Here is a 16,854-nt window from a genome sequence, read left to right on the forward strand (position 1 = left end):
ATGGAACCATCTCGCACCTATGTCGGCTCACGAGAGTGCCCAAATATGGTCATATTTGCCAATAATCCGCCTTATATCAAGTAACGGATATCATATAACCAATAATCCGCCCTTATACAAGGTAACGGATATTAATAGTCCACAATCCGCCCTTAATTCAGGTAACGGATTCAAATAGGCAACACTCCGCCCTTATCAGGTAACGGATATCCATAGGCAATACTCCGCCCTATAATCAGGTAACGGATAATTAAAGACAATATTCCACCCTTATAACAGGTAATGGAAATCATAATACACTGATAACAGATATCCTCCCTAGCAGAGGCCCCAGACCGTTGGATATTCTTCCTCTTTTTATGCCTAGTGGACGAATAGAGTCGGCTTCCACAAGAATGTGAAGAACCGCTTCTTGGAGGTGTAGAATCCCCCGAGGAAGACATATTGATGAACCAAACTCCTTCACAACAGTACACTCTGTCACCTGTCCCGCTCCTGAGAGATAACGGGAAAAAACACAGACAAAATAATCTTAGTTCAGCCCGCTCTTAATACAGATAACGGGATATAATCAAATCTAACCTTAAAACCTGCACCACGGACCAGCAATCACAAAGAAATAATCGCGCCATGGCCGCTTGTTTACATTCACTGCTCCCAAATGTAGATAACGGGGGAAAAACACCGAGACAAAGGCACAGTATAACACCCACGACACACTAGTAAAAAACAATAGACAATGAATAAATGAGAACCTGCTCCAAGTTTGAATAACAGGTAACACGTGTGCATAACCTCACCTTGTTCAACACCGTGTCCTCCCGCTCCTCATGGATAACAGGAAAGGAACACCAGGCACTCTTCCCGCTCCAACAGGATCACTGGGTAATAAAGTAAGGTAAAACAAAGTGAGTAAGGTGTAAAATAAGTGCCAACCCGTTCTGAAATTCAGATAACAGGTAACTAATGCCAAAATGGCAAACCGCCGCAGTAAGACAAACACGTCTTGCCTGTACCGAGAACAAAGCGTCACTGTCGGTACCTTGATCTTTGTGTATCTCATGTGGAGCCTCTCCAGCAATAGCGGTGGGTTGCTGAAGTAAAATAGCGGTAGAAGACAGCTACATATGCAACATTGCGGTGGTGAGAGAGAGGCTGAAGACAGTCAGTTAGAGGAGAGGAGATGATGAGACGAAAAGCTTTTGATTCCACCGTGTCTAGAAGAGCAGTGAGTGGAACCCCCCACCCCCAGACATGTGAAGCATACTCCATACATGGACGGATAAGGCCCTTGTACAGAGTTAGCAGCTGGGGGGATGAGAAAACTGGCGGAGACGTCTCAGAACACCTAACTTCATAGAAGCTGTTTTAGCTTCTTTTTCACAAGAGGTAATAACACCAGGTCACACTAATTGAGGTCGCCAGTCTGTTTTACCAACCTACAGACAAGGGAAATACTCTAACAACACTTAACACCCACAGCTGTGAATGGATCGACCACCACGTCTAAGAAAGACAGTTACGACATGCAATAGCACATATATGGTTGAGGTATAAAATCCCACTGGACATGTGTCCCCATAAAAAGTCCACCCACTGTCCAACAGCGTGCCTCGGCCTCAAGCCAAGTAGTGTCGTTTACTACTCACTGGATGGAAGGCCTTGTTAGGACATGAGGAAGGAGTAAAGTTCACTATATAGCTAATTACTAAAGTCCTCTGTGGCAGAACTGCATCAGCCATCAGTAGCTCTGTGGGAAAGCGCACCCAGCACCCTCCCTCTTCTGCTATGGGGAGGGGGGGTACAGGGAAAGGGGTGGGGGGGTGACACACATGCATACATAAACCCGCAAACACTGCTCCCCGCACACAAACAAAACACTTTACTTCTGAAAAAAGGGGAAGTAAGGAAACTTACGTGAGGAATATGAGTAATTGCGCGGATAAATATCATTCTGGAGGCGTCAGACTGGGTAGCTCCGTGTCCAGGACACGTCCAAGTCTCATCCCCAACCTGTCTCTCTCCTCATCTCTCTTTTACTATTCTTTCCTCACTCATTTCATTTACTATTCTTTCCTCACTTACTTTTTTATTCATTTTATATCGTGTTATTTCGCTGCACACAACAATTATATATATATATATATATATATATATATATATATATATATATATATATATATATATATATATATATATATATATATATATATATATATATATATATATATATATATATATATATATATATATATATATATATATATATATATATATATATATGTATATATATATATATATATATATGAGGGACGCCAGTATCGAAGAAAAGGAAGATGGAAGGAGGCGAAAGGAAGGAAAGAGAAAAAGATGAGAATGAGAGAAGACGCCAGTGGCGGGTCTGCGGGTCACCCACCCAGTTGAGTAGGCTACCAGATTTATTTATATTTTCCGCTCTTCTCGTTTGAGCACCATGCTGAGAATGCTATCATTTGAAAGAATATAAAGTACAGAACAACATAATACAGTTAGAATTTCGCTAGCCCCTTTGCTGAGGTGAAACAAGCAGGATTATTCAGAATTAATTATTTGGGATGAATCTGGCAGGTGCATGTGTTTGCGTGTCACCAACCCACCCCTCCCCTGCATCCTCCCATTTTTCTTTGTCATGTAACTTCCCTCTGCTCTGAGAAGCGCAGTCTGGTTGATGGGAGTTAAGGATGTTTGAGTTGAGGCAAGGCAAGGCTTGGGACACTTTGTGCGATTTATATTTAGAGGATGATTAGATTAATATTATATTATTTGTCTAGTATAGCAGTAAGCCCCTGATGATGTTAGGTGAGAGATTAGTGTCTTTCAAAGCCTTCCTGTGATTGTGCTCCCTCATAAGTAAAGAGATACCTCCAGACAGCTCCTCGATAGTACAGTCTGTCGAGTATTTGGCGTGTTAATGAGTGGTCAGTGGACCCTCCCCATTTTGTTTGTGGGCAGCTTGTTTGTGTATTCATTGTTTTGTCACATATCACTGTGTTCCAGTGCTGATGTCAAATTTTGGCAGGGAGGATTATCTACAAACTGCTGTGCAGTAAAGTTTACTCCTTTCTCAGGCCCCTTTGTTGTGTGGGTGGTAGAGGCCTGTCTTCCAGTAAGCTGTAAACAATACTGATCCGCAGGGGGCTACAATATTTTGTTGAACAGTGGGTGACCCGTAATCAAGGGTGGTTTGTCCATCGAGATGACATACCTCAACCTCTTAAATGTGTGTCCTTTGTTGATTTGACAGCAGTAATATTCCCTTGCCTGTAGGTGGATGAAACAGGCTGGCGACCTCATTTGTGTAATTCATCACAGGAGGCCAGAAGGATGCTATGAAGGTGAATCTATCTCTGCACCACACTGTGTAGCCGTGGCAGTGTAGGGAGGCTGATCCCAGATAGTGGCAGCAATAAAAGGGAGAACCTGGTCTTATGACTGTTTGTTTATAGAGTACAAGATACCAGAGGGACCTTGTAACCTATATTAAGCCTTGCACCAAGTCACGGGACACAAATCTGAAGTCGTAACAGAAATTTGCGACCTCATCAGGATAGCTGGAAGCTTCGTATCCACGTGCAGGAGACAGTTGTTTGTTATTTGTTTCGTTGTCTTTTGTCTGTCCGCACTCAGCCCACGCCCTGGAGGGACATGTTGGTGGCCGAGGTAACCCGAGTCTTCTGCTTCTGCCAGGAGTGGCAGCTTAGATCTGACACAGGTTGGTGTCAGAATACAGAGTCCTACAGGTAGTGCCCACGGATGTGAATGTCATGCCCAGAGTAATGGTGGATTTTCCCAGACAAAAAAAAATGAATGAAGAGTTCAGATTCTAGTTGGAGATGGGGAAAATGGAGCTAGAAGCCGATGAGAGAAGATTGAAGACTCAGGAAGTTAGAGAAGCCAGAAGGCTTGAGGCCAAGAGGGAAGCCAAGTGGCATGAAGCCAAGAAAGAAGCAAAGATGTATGAGAGGGAAGATGTGGAGAAGAAAAGAATATTTGAGATGGAGAAGACTCAAATAGGAGTTAAATCAGACTCAAACAGAAGTTAATTTACCTTATGGCTTGGGGAGAGGAGAAAGAGTGAGGGAAAGTACCGTAGAAAGACGGATGGTGAGGAGTTTGAAATTCATTCCGGAGTTGGATGAAAAAGAGTGGCGGAATGGTTTCGGCGATTTGACAAGGCCTCAAAATTTTTTTTTTATTTTACTTTATTTTATCATATATATATATATATATATATATATATATATATATATATATATATATATATATATATATATATATATATATATATATATATATATATATATATATATAGGACAGACACCAGCCAAGGCCAACAAAAATCTAATTAAAAAAAATAGACCACTGAGATGCCGGTCCCCAAAGAGGGTCCGAAACGGTAGTCAAAAAATGAAGGATAACTGTCTTGAAACCTCTCTCTTGAAGGAATTCAAGATGTAAGAAGATGGAAATACAGAAGCAGGCAGGGAGTTCCACATATATTAACAGAGAAAGGGATGAATGACTGAGAATGCTGGTTAACTCGCATTAGAGAGGTGGACAGAATAGAGGTGAGAGAAAGAAGAAAGTCTTGTGCAGCAAGGTCACGGGAGGAGAGGCATACAGTTAGGAAGATCAGAAGAGCAGTTAGCATAAAATTAGCGGTAGAAAACATCTAGAGATACAACATTGCAACGATGAAAAAGAGGCTGAAGACAGTCAGATAGAGGAGAGGAGTTGATGAGACGAAAAGCTTTTGATTCCTCCCTGTCTAAAAGAACGGTATGACTGGAACCCTCATAGTCATGTGAAGCATACTCCATACATGGATGGATAGGGCTCTAGTACATAGTTAACAACTAGGAGGGGGAATGGCGGAGAAAAACTGGCAGAGACGTCTCAGAACTCCTAACTTCATAGAAGCTGCTTTAGCTAGAGATGTGATGTTTCAGGTTTAGATTATAAGAATAGGACAGATCGAGGATGTTCAGTGTAGATGAAGGGGACAGTTGAGTGTCACTGAAGAAAAGAGCATAGTTGTCTGGAAAGTTGTGTTGAGTTGATACATGGAGGAATTGAGTTTTTAAGGCATTGAACAATACCAAGAAATTTTAGAGAGATCAGAAGTCAGGCGTTCCATGGCTTCACTACGTGAACTGTTTACTTGCTGAAGTCCACAAAAAGATGTGGAAAAGTAAAGGGTGGTAACATCAGCGTAGGAGTGGATAGGGCAAGAAATTTTGGTTTAGATCATTGATGAATGACAGGAAGAGAGTGGATGACAGAAAGAGAGTGGGTGACAGGACAGAACCCTGAGGAATACCAATGTTAATAGATTTAGGAGAAGAACATGGACCGTCTACCACAACAGCAACAGAACGGTCAGAAAGGAAATTTGAGATGAAGTTACAGAGAGAAGGATAGAAGCCGTAGAAGAGTAGTTTGGCAATCAAAGTTTTTTGCCAGACTCTATCAAAAGCTTTTGATATGTCCAAGGCAACAACAAAAGTTACACTAAAATCTCTAAAAGAGGATGACCAAGAAGACTCAATAAGAAAAACCAGAAGATCACCAGTAGAGTGGCCTTGACGGATCCGATACAGGTAGGTAACTAAAGCATCCTTTTTAGGAACAGGCTGAATGTAGGCAAACTTCCAGCAAGAAAGAAATGTAGATGTTGACAGACAGAGTTGCAAGAGTTTGATTAGGCAAGGTGCAAGCACGGAGGCACAGTTTCGGAGAACAATAGAAAGGACACCATAAGCGTTCTGAGGGTTTAGTTAAGCGACAACAAGCCCTGAATCGTCTAAGGTAGAAATTTTAGCAAAGGTATGAGCGAGAAGTTCAGCTTTAGAGATAGATCTGATAGCAGTGGTGCCATCTGGCTGAAATAATGGAAGGAAAGAAGAAGAAAGAAGGAAAGTTATTGGAGATATTTTTGGTTAGATGCCAGAAGTCACGAGCTGAGTTGGATGTTGAAAGATTTTGACACTTTCTATTAATGAAGGAGTTTTTGGCTATTTGAAAAACAGACTTGGCATGGTTTCGGACAAAAATATAAAGCGCATGAGATATTTGTGATGGAAGGCTCAGGTACCTTTTGTGGGCCACCTCTCTATCAGGTATAGGGCGAGAACAGGCCGAGTTAAACCAAGGTTTGGAAGGTTTAGGTCGATAAAAAGAGTGAGGAATTTACGCCTCCTTGCCAGACACTATCAACTCTGTTATGCGATGCCACACAGAGACGAATCAGACATGGAAGCAGTAGTTATTCCAAGGAAAGTCATCAAAATACCTCCTCAGATCCCCCCAAGTATCAAAGGCAAAACGCCAGAGGCTCCTCCGCTTATGGGGATCTTGAGGAAAAATTGGAGCGATAGGACTAGATATAGATATGAAATTGTGATCGGAGGAGCCCAACGGAGAAGAGAGGGTGACAGCATAAGCAGAAGGATTAGAGGTTAGGAAAAGGTCAAGAATGCTGGGCATATCTCCAAGACGGTCAGGAATACGAGTTTGGTGTTGCACCAATTGCTCTAGATCATGGAGGATAGCAAAGTTAAAGGCTGGTTCACCAGGATGGTCAGTAAAAAGAGACGAAAGCCAAGGCTAGTGGTTTTCACTGAAGTCTCCAAGAATGGAGATCTCTGCAAAAAGGAGTCAGAATGTGGTCCACTTTGGAAGTTGAGTAGTCAAAGAATTTCTTATAGACAGAGAAGTTAGGTGAGAGGTATACAGCACAGATAAATGTAGTTTGAGAGTGACTCTGTAATCGTAGCCAGATGGTGGAAAACTCGGAAAATTCAAGAGCTTGGGCATGAGAATAGGTTAGGTCTTTGCACACATAGATGCATCATCCAGCTTTGGATTGAAAATGAGGATAGAGAAAGTAGGAGGAAACAAAAAAGGGCTACTGTCACTTGCCTCAAACACCTGTGTTTCAGTGAGGAAACTTCAGAGAAGCTGTTTTACTTAGAGATGAAATATGAAGTCTCCATTCTAAATCATAAGGAAAGGACCATGCCAGTCTGTTCTACAACTAGCCAAAAACTCTTCATTAACAGAAAAAGTCAAAATCTTTCAAAATCTAATTCCTCTCGTGACTTCTGGGACCTAGTCAAAAATATCTCCAATAACTTTGTTTCTTCTTCTTTCCCTCCTTTATTTCAGTCATATGGCACCACTGCCATCTCATCTACCTCTAAAGCTGAGCTCTTCGCTCAGACCTTTGCTACAAACTCTACTTTGGATGATTCAAGGCTTGTTCCTTTCTGTCCTCCAGCCTCTGACTACTTCATGCTATCTAATAAAATTCCTCGCAACGATGTTTTCCATGCCCTCGCTGGCCTAAACCCTCAGAAGCCTTACCTGACGGAGTCCCTCCTATTGTTCTCCGAAACAACGCCTCCCTGCTTCCACCTTGCCTAGTCAGACTCTTTCAGCTCTGTTTGTCAACATCTACCTTTCCTTCTTGCTGTAAGTTTGTCCACATCCAGCCTGTTCCTAAGAAAGGTGACCGTTCTAATTCCTCAAACTACCGTCCTATTGCTTTAATTTCCTGCCTATCTAAAGTTTTTAAAATCTATCTTCAACAAGATTATTAAACATCCATCACTTCACAACCTTCTCTCTGATATCCAGTATGCGTTCTGTCAAGGCCGCCCTATTGCTGATCTTCTGAGGCAGAGCAAACTTACGAATAGTATTGTTCAATGCCTCAAAAACTGAATTCCTCCATCTCTTAACTCGATAATCTTTCAGACAATTATCCCCTCTTCTTCAATAACACTCAACTGTCCATCTCTTCTACAATGAACATCTCAGTGTGTCCTTTATATAATCTATACTGGAAACTTAACATCTCATCTAGGAACAGCTTCTATGAAATTAGGTGCTCTGAGACGTCTCTGCCAGTTTTGCTCACTCTTCCACCTGCTAACTCTGTACAGCGGCCTTATCCGTCCATTATGAAAAATGCTTTACATGTCTGGTGAAGGGGGGGCGGGTTGGACAGGGTGGAATCAAAGGCTTTTGTCTCATGAATTCCTCTCCTCTAATAGACTGTCTTCAGCCTCTTTCTCATCGCTTTCTCATCGGCCAATCGCACAAGACTTTCTTTTTTTCTCTCACCCCTTATCTGTCCACCCCTCTATTGCAAGAGTTAACCGGTATTCTCAATCATTCATCCCTTTCTCTGGAACTTTCTGTTTGCTTCTGTATTTTCACCATCCTATGAGCTGGACTCTTTCAAGTGGGAGGTTTCAAGATACTTGTTTTTCAATTTTTGACTACCACCTGGGACACTATTCAGGGACTGGCATCTCAGTTGGCTTTTTTTTTTCATTGGATTTTTGTTGCCCTTGGCCGATGCCCCATATATATATATATATATATATATATATATATATATATATATATATATATATATATATATATATATATATATATATATATATATATATATATATATATATATATATATATATATATATATATATATATATATATATATATATATATATATATATATATATATATATATATATATATATATATATATATATATATATATATATATATATATATATATATATATATATATATATATATATATATATATATATATATATATATATATATATATATATATATATATATATATATATATATATATATATATATATATATATATATATATATATATATATATATATATATATATATATATATATATATATATATATATATATATATATACATATATATATTATATCATTTGATACTTTGTAGTTGTTTTTTTCTGTAAATTGTAAAAGATGTAGATTGCCATCAGCATAGTACATGTCTAGTATTCCGAAGTGTTCTTTCTTAAAACTCACGTTAATTTTTTGTAGTCTAGCGATTATAATAAGTTGACAATGTATATAGAGATGTAGACATGATTTATTAAATTATTACTCCCTCATCTACTCCCCTCGACCTCACCTCTCCCATCTCAGCATGACCTGACCCTCCATCACATTCACACATATCTCTCCCTCTCTCCCTCCTCAGACCCTTCCGGACACTTCTTCCTTCCTTTTGTCCTACACCCTCACACCTCACCTTACCTCTCTCATCCTGCCTTATCTCTCTCATCCTGCCTTATCTTATCTTATGGCATTTATATTTTTTTTCCTGCATACAATTAAGTGTCTTTTCATATATAATACGGATCTGATGTAAATGTTTCAGATCCAGGAACTTTTTCTTCTTAATTTAGAGAACATTTTCTTTGTGTTCAATGACTTTCATCGACTCTTAAATTATCATTGATTCGGATTTACATTACTTTCAAATCTGATTCATTTTCATTTATTCAATGATATTGTAGATGGCGCTTTAATGACTGTTTTCATGCAGAGGCTTCCACCAGATGTCTCACAGATCGCTGTGCCATTGAAGTGAAAAGAACCTGTGATTACCTTGACTTGCCTATGCCGTACAAGCAGCTCTTCGTCAAATGATTAGCTCACATAATTGAAGTAGTTTATGAAAGTCGTATCAAAACGATATAACCATAATTGTTGTATTTTCCTATAAAAAAATTATATTATTCAACACCTTGCAACATTCTAATATATATATATATATATATATATATATATATATATATATATATATATATATATATATATATATATATATATATATATATATATATATATATATATATATATATATATATATATATATATATATATATATATATATATATATATATATATATATATATATATATATATATATATATATATATATATATATATATACATATATATATATATATATATTATATATATATATATGTATATGTATGTATATATATATATATATATATATATATATATATATATATATATATATATATATATATATATATATATATATATATATATATATATCGACTCCCCCTGCCTGTAAATATATTTAACTTGCATGAAAGTTTTAGAGCCGTACTAATTTTTAATACATTCATATGTCTTTTCGTCGAAAGAGCAATAAAAGATCAGGATAGAAAACGTCCTTAAGTTGTGATGGGCTTGTTTCTGCCGCCAGCCCGCTGTACAGGAATCGGCAGCGAGGAGGGAAGATTCAAGAGCCGCCTCCGAAAGCGAGGCTAGCTGAAAGCAATATCCACTTTCGGTACACCAAGGATACTGTGCCATGGGATAGACGCAGGTGGCGCAGTGAATGTGGCGTCGCATTTAAAATGTAAACAATAATGAATAAGAACTCATTTTGGAGTTAGGACTGTGCCTGTCCTCAGCTGCCCAAAGCCCATTTCATGTACATGAAATTTACGGCAAAGACACACTGGTGTGCTAAAACTGAAAGTTTATAAAACTTTTGCATAGCCTTTTAAAGTAGGCGTAACTTACTTTGTGGTATTTCCATTTAAATACGAGAAAAAAAAAGTTTAAAACGCGTAAAACAATATATATATATATATATATATATATATATATATATATATATATATATATATATATATATATATATATATATATATATATATATATATATATATATATATATATATATATATATATATATATAATAAAGCTTGGTTTTCAAGGAAACACAACACCTGTGGTTATCTTCTTCACGTCTCCTGAATGATTGTATTGAGATTTATTGACAGCATTAGTCTTTTGTGCTGATACTTCGACGAAGAGCTTCTTGCACGAAGACAGGAAATTCAAAAATGATTCGGGACTTTTTTCATGCCAATGGCGCAGTACAATGGTGATGCAATGTGGCAGAGAACCTGGAAAGTCCTGCATTATTATAAGTTTTCAGAAGCTCCAGTTTATGTTACAGAACTTTTTCTTTAATAGTGTATAACTTTGGACATTCCAGTCTGACTGTTCATACCCTTCGTCTACTGTTATATTTGTAAATTTGTTGCATGTTGGCACGCGATGTCACAAGAACAAGGATTATGCGCTCTATGGATGACATGAATACAACATGGTATCTTCAGAAGTTTTTACCACTTTATTTATTTAATATGTTTGTCCAGTAGATACTATCAAGAGCAACAGCTTCAGTCGCTACTGACGAGGACCTGCCACAGCACAAGCAGCTCATCGATTGCTGGCAACACCTCCAGGGATGGCGCCTTCTTCCGTGCCGGAGACATCGCTGAGCGGAACGAGGATTGGGGTAATAGTCACTGCTTTAACTGTAACACACTGTCTATTCGTAAGTCACGCTGAACACCGCAATACCTCGCACACACCGGTGTGTGTGTGTGTGTGTGTGTGTGTGTGTGTGTGTGTGTGTGTGTGTGTGTGTGTGTGTGTGTGTGTGTGTGTGTGTTTGTGCGCTCGCGCGTGTGCGTGCACGCACGCGCATATGTTTATTGCCATAACATAATAAATGCATTTTAGCAATATCTGTCGAGCCGCAGCTCCTGACACATATATTTTACATACTTAATATTATAAGCTGAGGAGCATTTATTACATAAATATTACACTATATACAATTTTGTACAAAAATATAACATAATATGTAATATTAATATATATTAATTGTACAAAAAATATAACATAATATATTAACTAAAATTATGTTGCCTACAATTTTTTGTTGAACATATGGATATTTCTTTATATCATTTTATTTTTTTTTTTTGTAATTACAGAACACTATCCGAATTTGCTTTATTTTTTTCTATCGTTTGGCAGTGAATTCAGTAATTATGGACCAAAATAAAGCATGCTATATTTCAAAAGAATTGTTCGGTATTGCTGACATACTGTGTGTGTGTGTGTGTGTGTGTGTGTGTGTGTGTGTGTGTGTGTGTGTGTGTGTGTGTGTGTGTGTGTGTGTGTGTGTGTGTGTGTGTGTGTTTGTGTGTGTGTGTGTGTGTGTGTGTGTGTGTGTGTGTGTGTGTGTGTGTGTGTGTGTGTGTGTGTGTGTGTGTGTGTGTGTGTGTGTGCGACCTGGCCGTTTTTTTTAAATAATAGCTCTGGGTACTTGCAATCATAAACAGTCGCTTTGTTTCATTACATTTTAAGTAATTGACATTCACGTAAAATAACGCAAAGTAGTGGAGCTTCAACAAAATTTGAGGCGGCTTCATTCACCCAAAGGCTGGTGAAGCCAGTAAATATTAATATCTCTCGTTGTTTTCCATTAAAGTACCTTTAGAAGTTTGAAGGAGCCTGAATCAATCAAAAAGTACTGAAGTAGGCTCAAGAAGCTGAAGAACACCAAATTATATTTTTTTATGAAGAATTTGCTGTTCAGTAACAGAGGTCAGTGTACCTCCCCTTCACAGATGCCAATGTATTTCCAGCAACTGGTAGCATACCTATAAAGAAACTATATCCTTCTTCTATGGCACAGAGAGCACGGAACAGGCACACAGTCGCAACACAAACCCAGAAAAGAGCAGGGCTGGAAAGAAAACACTTTTTGCGGGGTTGGTTTTGGGGGATTTTTTTTTTTTTTTTATTCCTCATTGTTTGAATAAGCAATAAAAACTAGAGTGAAACAGAAGGTTTGTTTGTTTGTTTGTTTGTTTGTTTGTTTTATATAGGAGGAACACCAGCCAAGAAAAAAAAAAATCGCCCACTGAGGTGCCTATTCCCGAACAGAGTCAAAAGCGTTCTTCAAAAATTAAAGGATAAGTTTGTTGAAACCTCCTCCTTGAAAAATACAGAAGCAGGAAGAGAATTCCAGAGCTTACCAGACAAAGGGATGAACGATTGAGAATATTGGTTGACTCTTTCATTAGAGAGGTGGACAGAATAAGGGTGAGGGAAGGAAGAAACCGTTGTGCAGCGAGGCCGCAAGAGGAGGGGAACCATGCAGTTAGCAAGTTCACAAGAGCAGATAGCATAAAAATACCGGTAGAAGATAGAAAGAGATGCAACATTAGCGATGAGAGAGGCTGAAGAAAGGCAGTTAGAGGAGAGGAATTGATAAGATGAAAATCTTTTGATTCCACCCTGTCTAAAAGAGCGGTACAAGTGGAACGTCCCCCCACCTCCAAACATGTGAATCACTGCATACATTAACAGATAAAGTCCCTGTACAGAGTTAGCAGTTGGAGGGGAGAGTGAGAAAAACCTGGCGGAGATGACTCAATTTCATCTAGAGTTGAGATCTGAAATTTCCAGTTTATATTATAAGTAAAGGACAGATCGAGGATGTATAGTGTAGAAGAGGGGAACAGTTCAGTTTCATTGAAGAAGAGAGAGGAATTATCTGAAAGGTTGCGTCTAGTTGATAGATGGAGAAAATGAGTTTTTGAGGCACTGTACAATACTAAGTTTGCTGCTGTGCTCCAATAAGAAATTTTAAAGAGATCAAAAGTCAGGCGTTGTGTGGCTTCCTTGCGAGAACTTTTTTTTTTTTTTTATTTCTGAAGGGTTAGACGTCTACGAAAAGACATGGAAAAATGAAGGGTGGTATCATCAGCGTATGAGTGGATAGGACAAGAAATTTGGTTTCGAAGATCATTGATAAATAATAGGAAGACAAAGGGTGACAGGACAGGACCCTGAGAAACACCACTGTTAGTAGATATAGAACAATGACCGCCTACCGCAGCAGCAATAGAATAGTCAGGAAGGAAATTTGAGATGAAGTTACAAAGTGAAGGGTACAAGCCGTAGTTTAGTTTGGATATCAAAGCGTTGTGCCCGACTCTATTGAAACCTCTTGATATGCCTAAGCGAACAGCAAAGTTTCAAGAAAATCCCTAAAAGAGGATGACCACGACTCAGTTAGGAAAGCCAGAAGATCACCAATAGAGCAGCCTAGACGGAACCCATACTGGCGATCGGATAGAAGGTTATGAGGCGATAGATTTTTTAGATTCTTCCTGCTGAGGATAGCTTCAAAACTTTAGAGAGGTAGGAAATTAAAGGAATAGGATGATAGTTTAGGATTAGAATGGTCACCCTTTTTACGAACGGGCTGAATTTAGCCAAACTAAGAAGGAAAGATAAATGTTAACAGAGAGAGTTGGAAGAGTTTGATTAGGCAAGGTGCAAGCACGGAGGCACAGTTTCGGAGAACGTTAGAAGGGACCCCACCAGGTCTATAAGCCTTCCGAGTGTTTAGGACAGCGAAGGCATGGAAAACATCATTGCGAAGCAACTTAATGGGTAGCATGAAGTAATCAGACGGCGGGAGAGTGGGAAACAAGCGCTAAATCGTCCAAAGTAGAGCTTTTAGGAAAGGTTTCAGAGAAGACTTCAGCTTTAGAAATAGATGAGACGGTATTGGGGCAATCAAGATGAAACAAAGGAAGAAAAGATCAAGAAACAAAGTTACTGAAATGTTTTTTGCCTATGTGACAGGAGTCACGAAGGGGGTTAGATCTTAAAAGATTTTGACATTCTGTTAATGAACAACAGACACTTGTTTAGATCATGCTGATACACGTTGGTCCGGATGGACAACGCCTATGTTTTAACTTATACCTTGCAGGAAATTAACCAGTCAGATCACTTCTTTAACATTTTTTTATGTATATGTACATATATAGACCTTATTTATTAATATGATATAGAACTAAATTTTGATAAGTAAAATATTGAAAAACACAGGTTTTTTGGGGAGGTTTTTTTTTTTTTTTTTTTTTTTTTTTTTTTTTTTTTTTTTTTAATGCCAACCTTGGAAATGAGGGAGGTGGTTGTCATGGCAGCCACCATCCCTTGGTGTCTTCCTCTCCAGAATCCCATTCATAAAGAATTTCTCAAGTTTTAGCGTCAGTCCAGGAAGTGTTACGGTCTGATTCTGTTCTAATATCAATCTGCAAAGGTACACGCTGATGTAAGGACAAGGGAAGGCCGCGCGTTGCCTCGCGGCACCCACTATAGCGAACGGCTGATCGGGTGGAAGTTTCCTGCACCAATCAAAATTATATATATATATATATATATATATATATATATATATATATATATATATATATATATATATATATATATATATATATATATATATATATATATATATATATATATATATATATATATATATATATATATATATATATATATATATATATATATATATATATATATATATATATATATATATATATATATATATATATATATATATATATATATATATATATATGTAATGCAGTATTTCTGTTCTAGGTGAGAAGGTATGCTCTCTACAGCAACTTAGTGACCTCAATGACTTCTATGAATACATCTACACATCAAGGGTTCCGTGTGACTTCAAGGTATGTTTGTCCAAGATCACTATGGTGTTAAGAATTACATAGTTTCTTGTTCCAGAGGCAGCTCAGTAAAAGAATTTTGGAAAGTGTGTGTGTGTGTGTGTGTGTGTGTGTGTGTGTGTGTGTGTGTGTGTGTGTGTGTGTGTGTGTGTGTGTGTGTGTGTGTGTGTGTGTGTGTGTGTGTGTGTGTGTGTGTGTGTGTGTGTGTGTGTGTGTGTGTGTGTGTGTGTGTGTGTGTGTACTTTATTCATGTACATGTAAATTCATCTCTATTCGATATATTGAAAGACCGTTGCAATACTGAAAATAATTTACAACAAAGATATATAACATTTTGTGACCAATTGGAAAACCATTAAAAACTTTAAAAATAAGATAGAGTAGTTGCATTACATAAGGAAAAAAAAATAGCACTTCATTATAGATTTGAAAACATTAAAAATATTAAAAGTAAGTCAGAGCAGTAACATCATACATGAATAATCAGTAGTAGTTACCATGTGTCATTCAATCTTGATATAATATATAGTATGCTTGAGTTTTGTATTGGGATGTCCTATGTCCGACAGACTGCATCAAGTCCTTGCCATTTGTTGTGTTGCTGCCAAGTACGACGTGTATCTTGGTAATAGTTGGTGTTAAACTGGTACTTTAAGAAGGCCCTTACCAAGACCATTAGTGTCTCGCGTCTGTTATGTAGTGACCGGGAGTGAAGCGATATTTGATGAGTGAATCGAATAATTGTTAAAATCTATCCCTATAATTATTCTAAAGCGTTGTTTTTTGGATACGTACAATAGCACTGTGTTAAGTTCGGGTTAGACAAGGTACTGTACAGGAGCTGTGTATTCAAAAGAAAATCGGATGAACCAATTGTTTATCTTAAGCATTGCGCATTGCTTCGTCACTGAAACAAAGTTGGCGGGCTCTGTGCAATATAAGGTTTGTTTTCTTAATTAGTTATTCAACATTCCAGTTCAGTGTCGAGTTCATGTGTTCACCAAGGAATTTATTTATTTATTTATTTATATTTTTTTTTATTGTTGGCAGAACAGTTTATTTAACGTTAAAGATATGTACTCGTAATTGACCGCTTTTATGGACATATTATCATGGCCTCGCATTTTAAAATTCTGGTATTTTTCTGATATTTTGGCATTGAGAGGCATGATAATTTAAAGTTTCTTGCATATTGTACCTAACTTCGCTACTTATGTCGACAATTTCCCTTAATGTTATTCCATGGGTACTGCCAGTCCTACAAATACTGTTAACTATTCCTTAAAATATTATTGGCCCAAGACGGGACCCTTGAGGTACCCCATACGTATTTTCATTCCATTCAGATAGTACATTACAATATTATACTCTATGCTTGCGGTTTGTGAGAAAACTGACAAATTTCACTCATAATGGTCGACATACTAAATGAAAAAAAAAAAAAAACATTTTATGGCAAGTGAATGGTCCATATAATCAACTCCCTGCTTGCTTCTGTATTTCCTCCTTCCTGCGACTTGGACTCTTTCAAGAATCTGTTTATTTTCACCATTCTATCT

General features: G+C 37.8%; 1 protein-coding gene across 2 annotated transcripts in view; it reads left to right on the forward strand.

The window, feature by feature from the left end:
* Positions 1–16,854, forward strand: part of LOC135095734 (probable methyltransferase-like protein 24) — a 42,897-nt gene that overhangs the window by 14,910 nt on the left and 11,133 nt on the right. Inside the window, exons 2-3 of one of the 2 annotated variants that reach the window (XM_063996781.1) lie at positions 11,102–11,244; positions 15,210–15,298. In XM_063996781.1, the coding sequence (XP_063852851.1) occupies positions 11,102–11,244; positions 15,210–15,298 (232 nt within the window). The remainder of the gene's footprint in view (positions 1–11,101; positions 11,245–15,209; positions 15,299–16,854) is intronic. The other variant, XM_063996783.1, reaches the window with a different exon arrangement.

The sequence above is a fragment of the Scylla paramamosain genome, unplaced genomic scaffold (assembly GCF_035594125.1).
Source record: "Scylla paramamosain isolate STU-SP2022 unplaced genomic scaffold, ASM3559412v1 Contig1, whole genome shotgun sequence".
Lineage (NCBI taxonomy): Eukaryota > Metazoa > Arthropoda > Malacostraca > Decapoda > Portunidae > Scylla > Scylla paramamosain.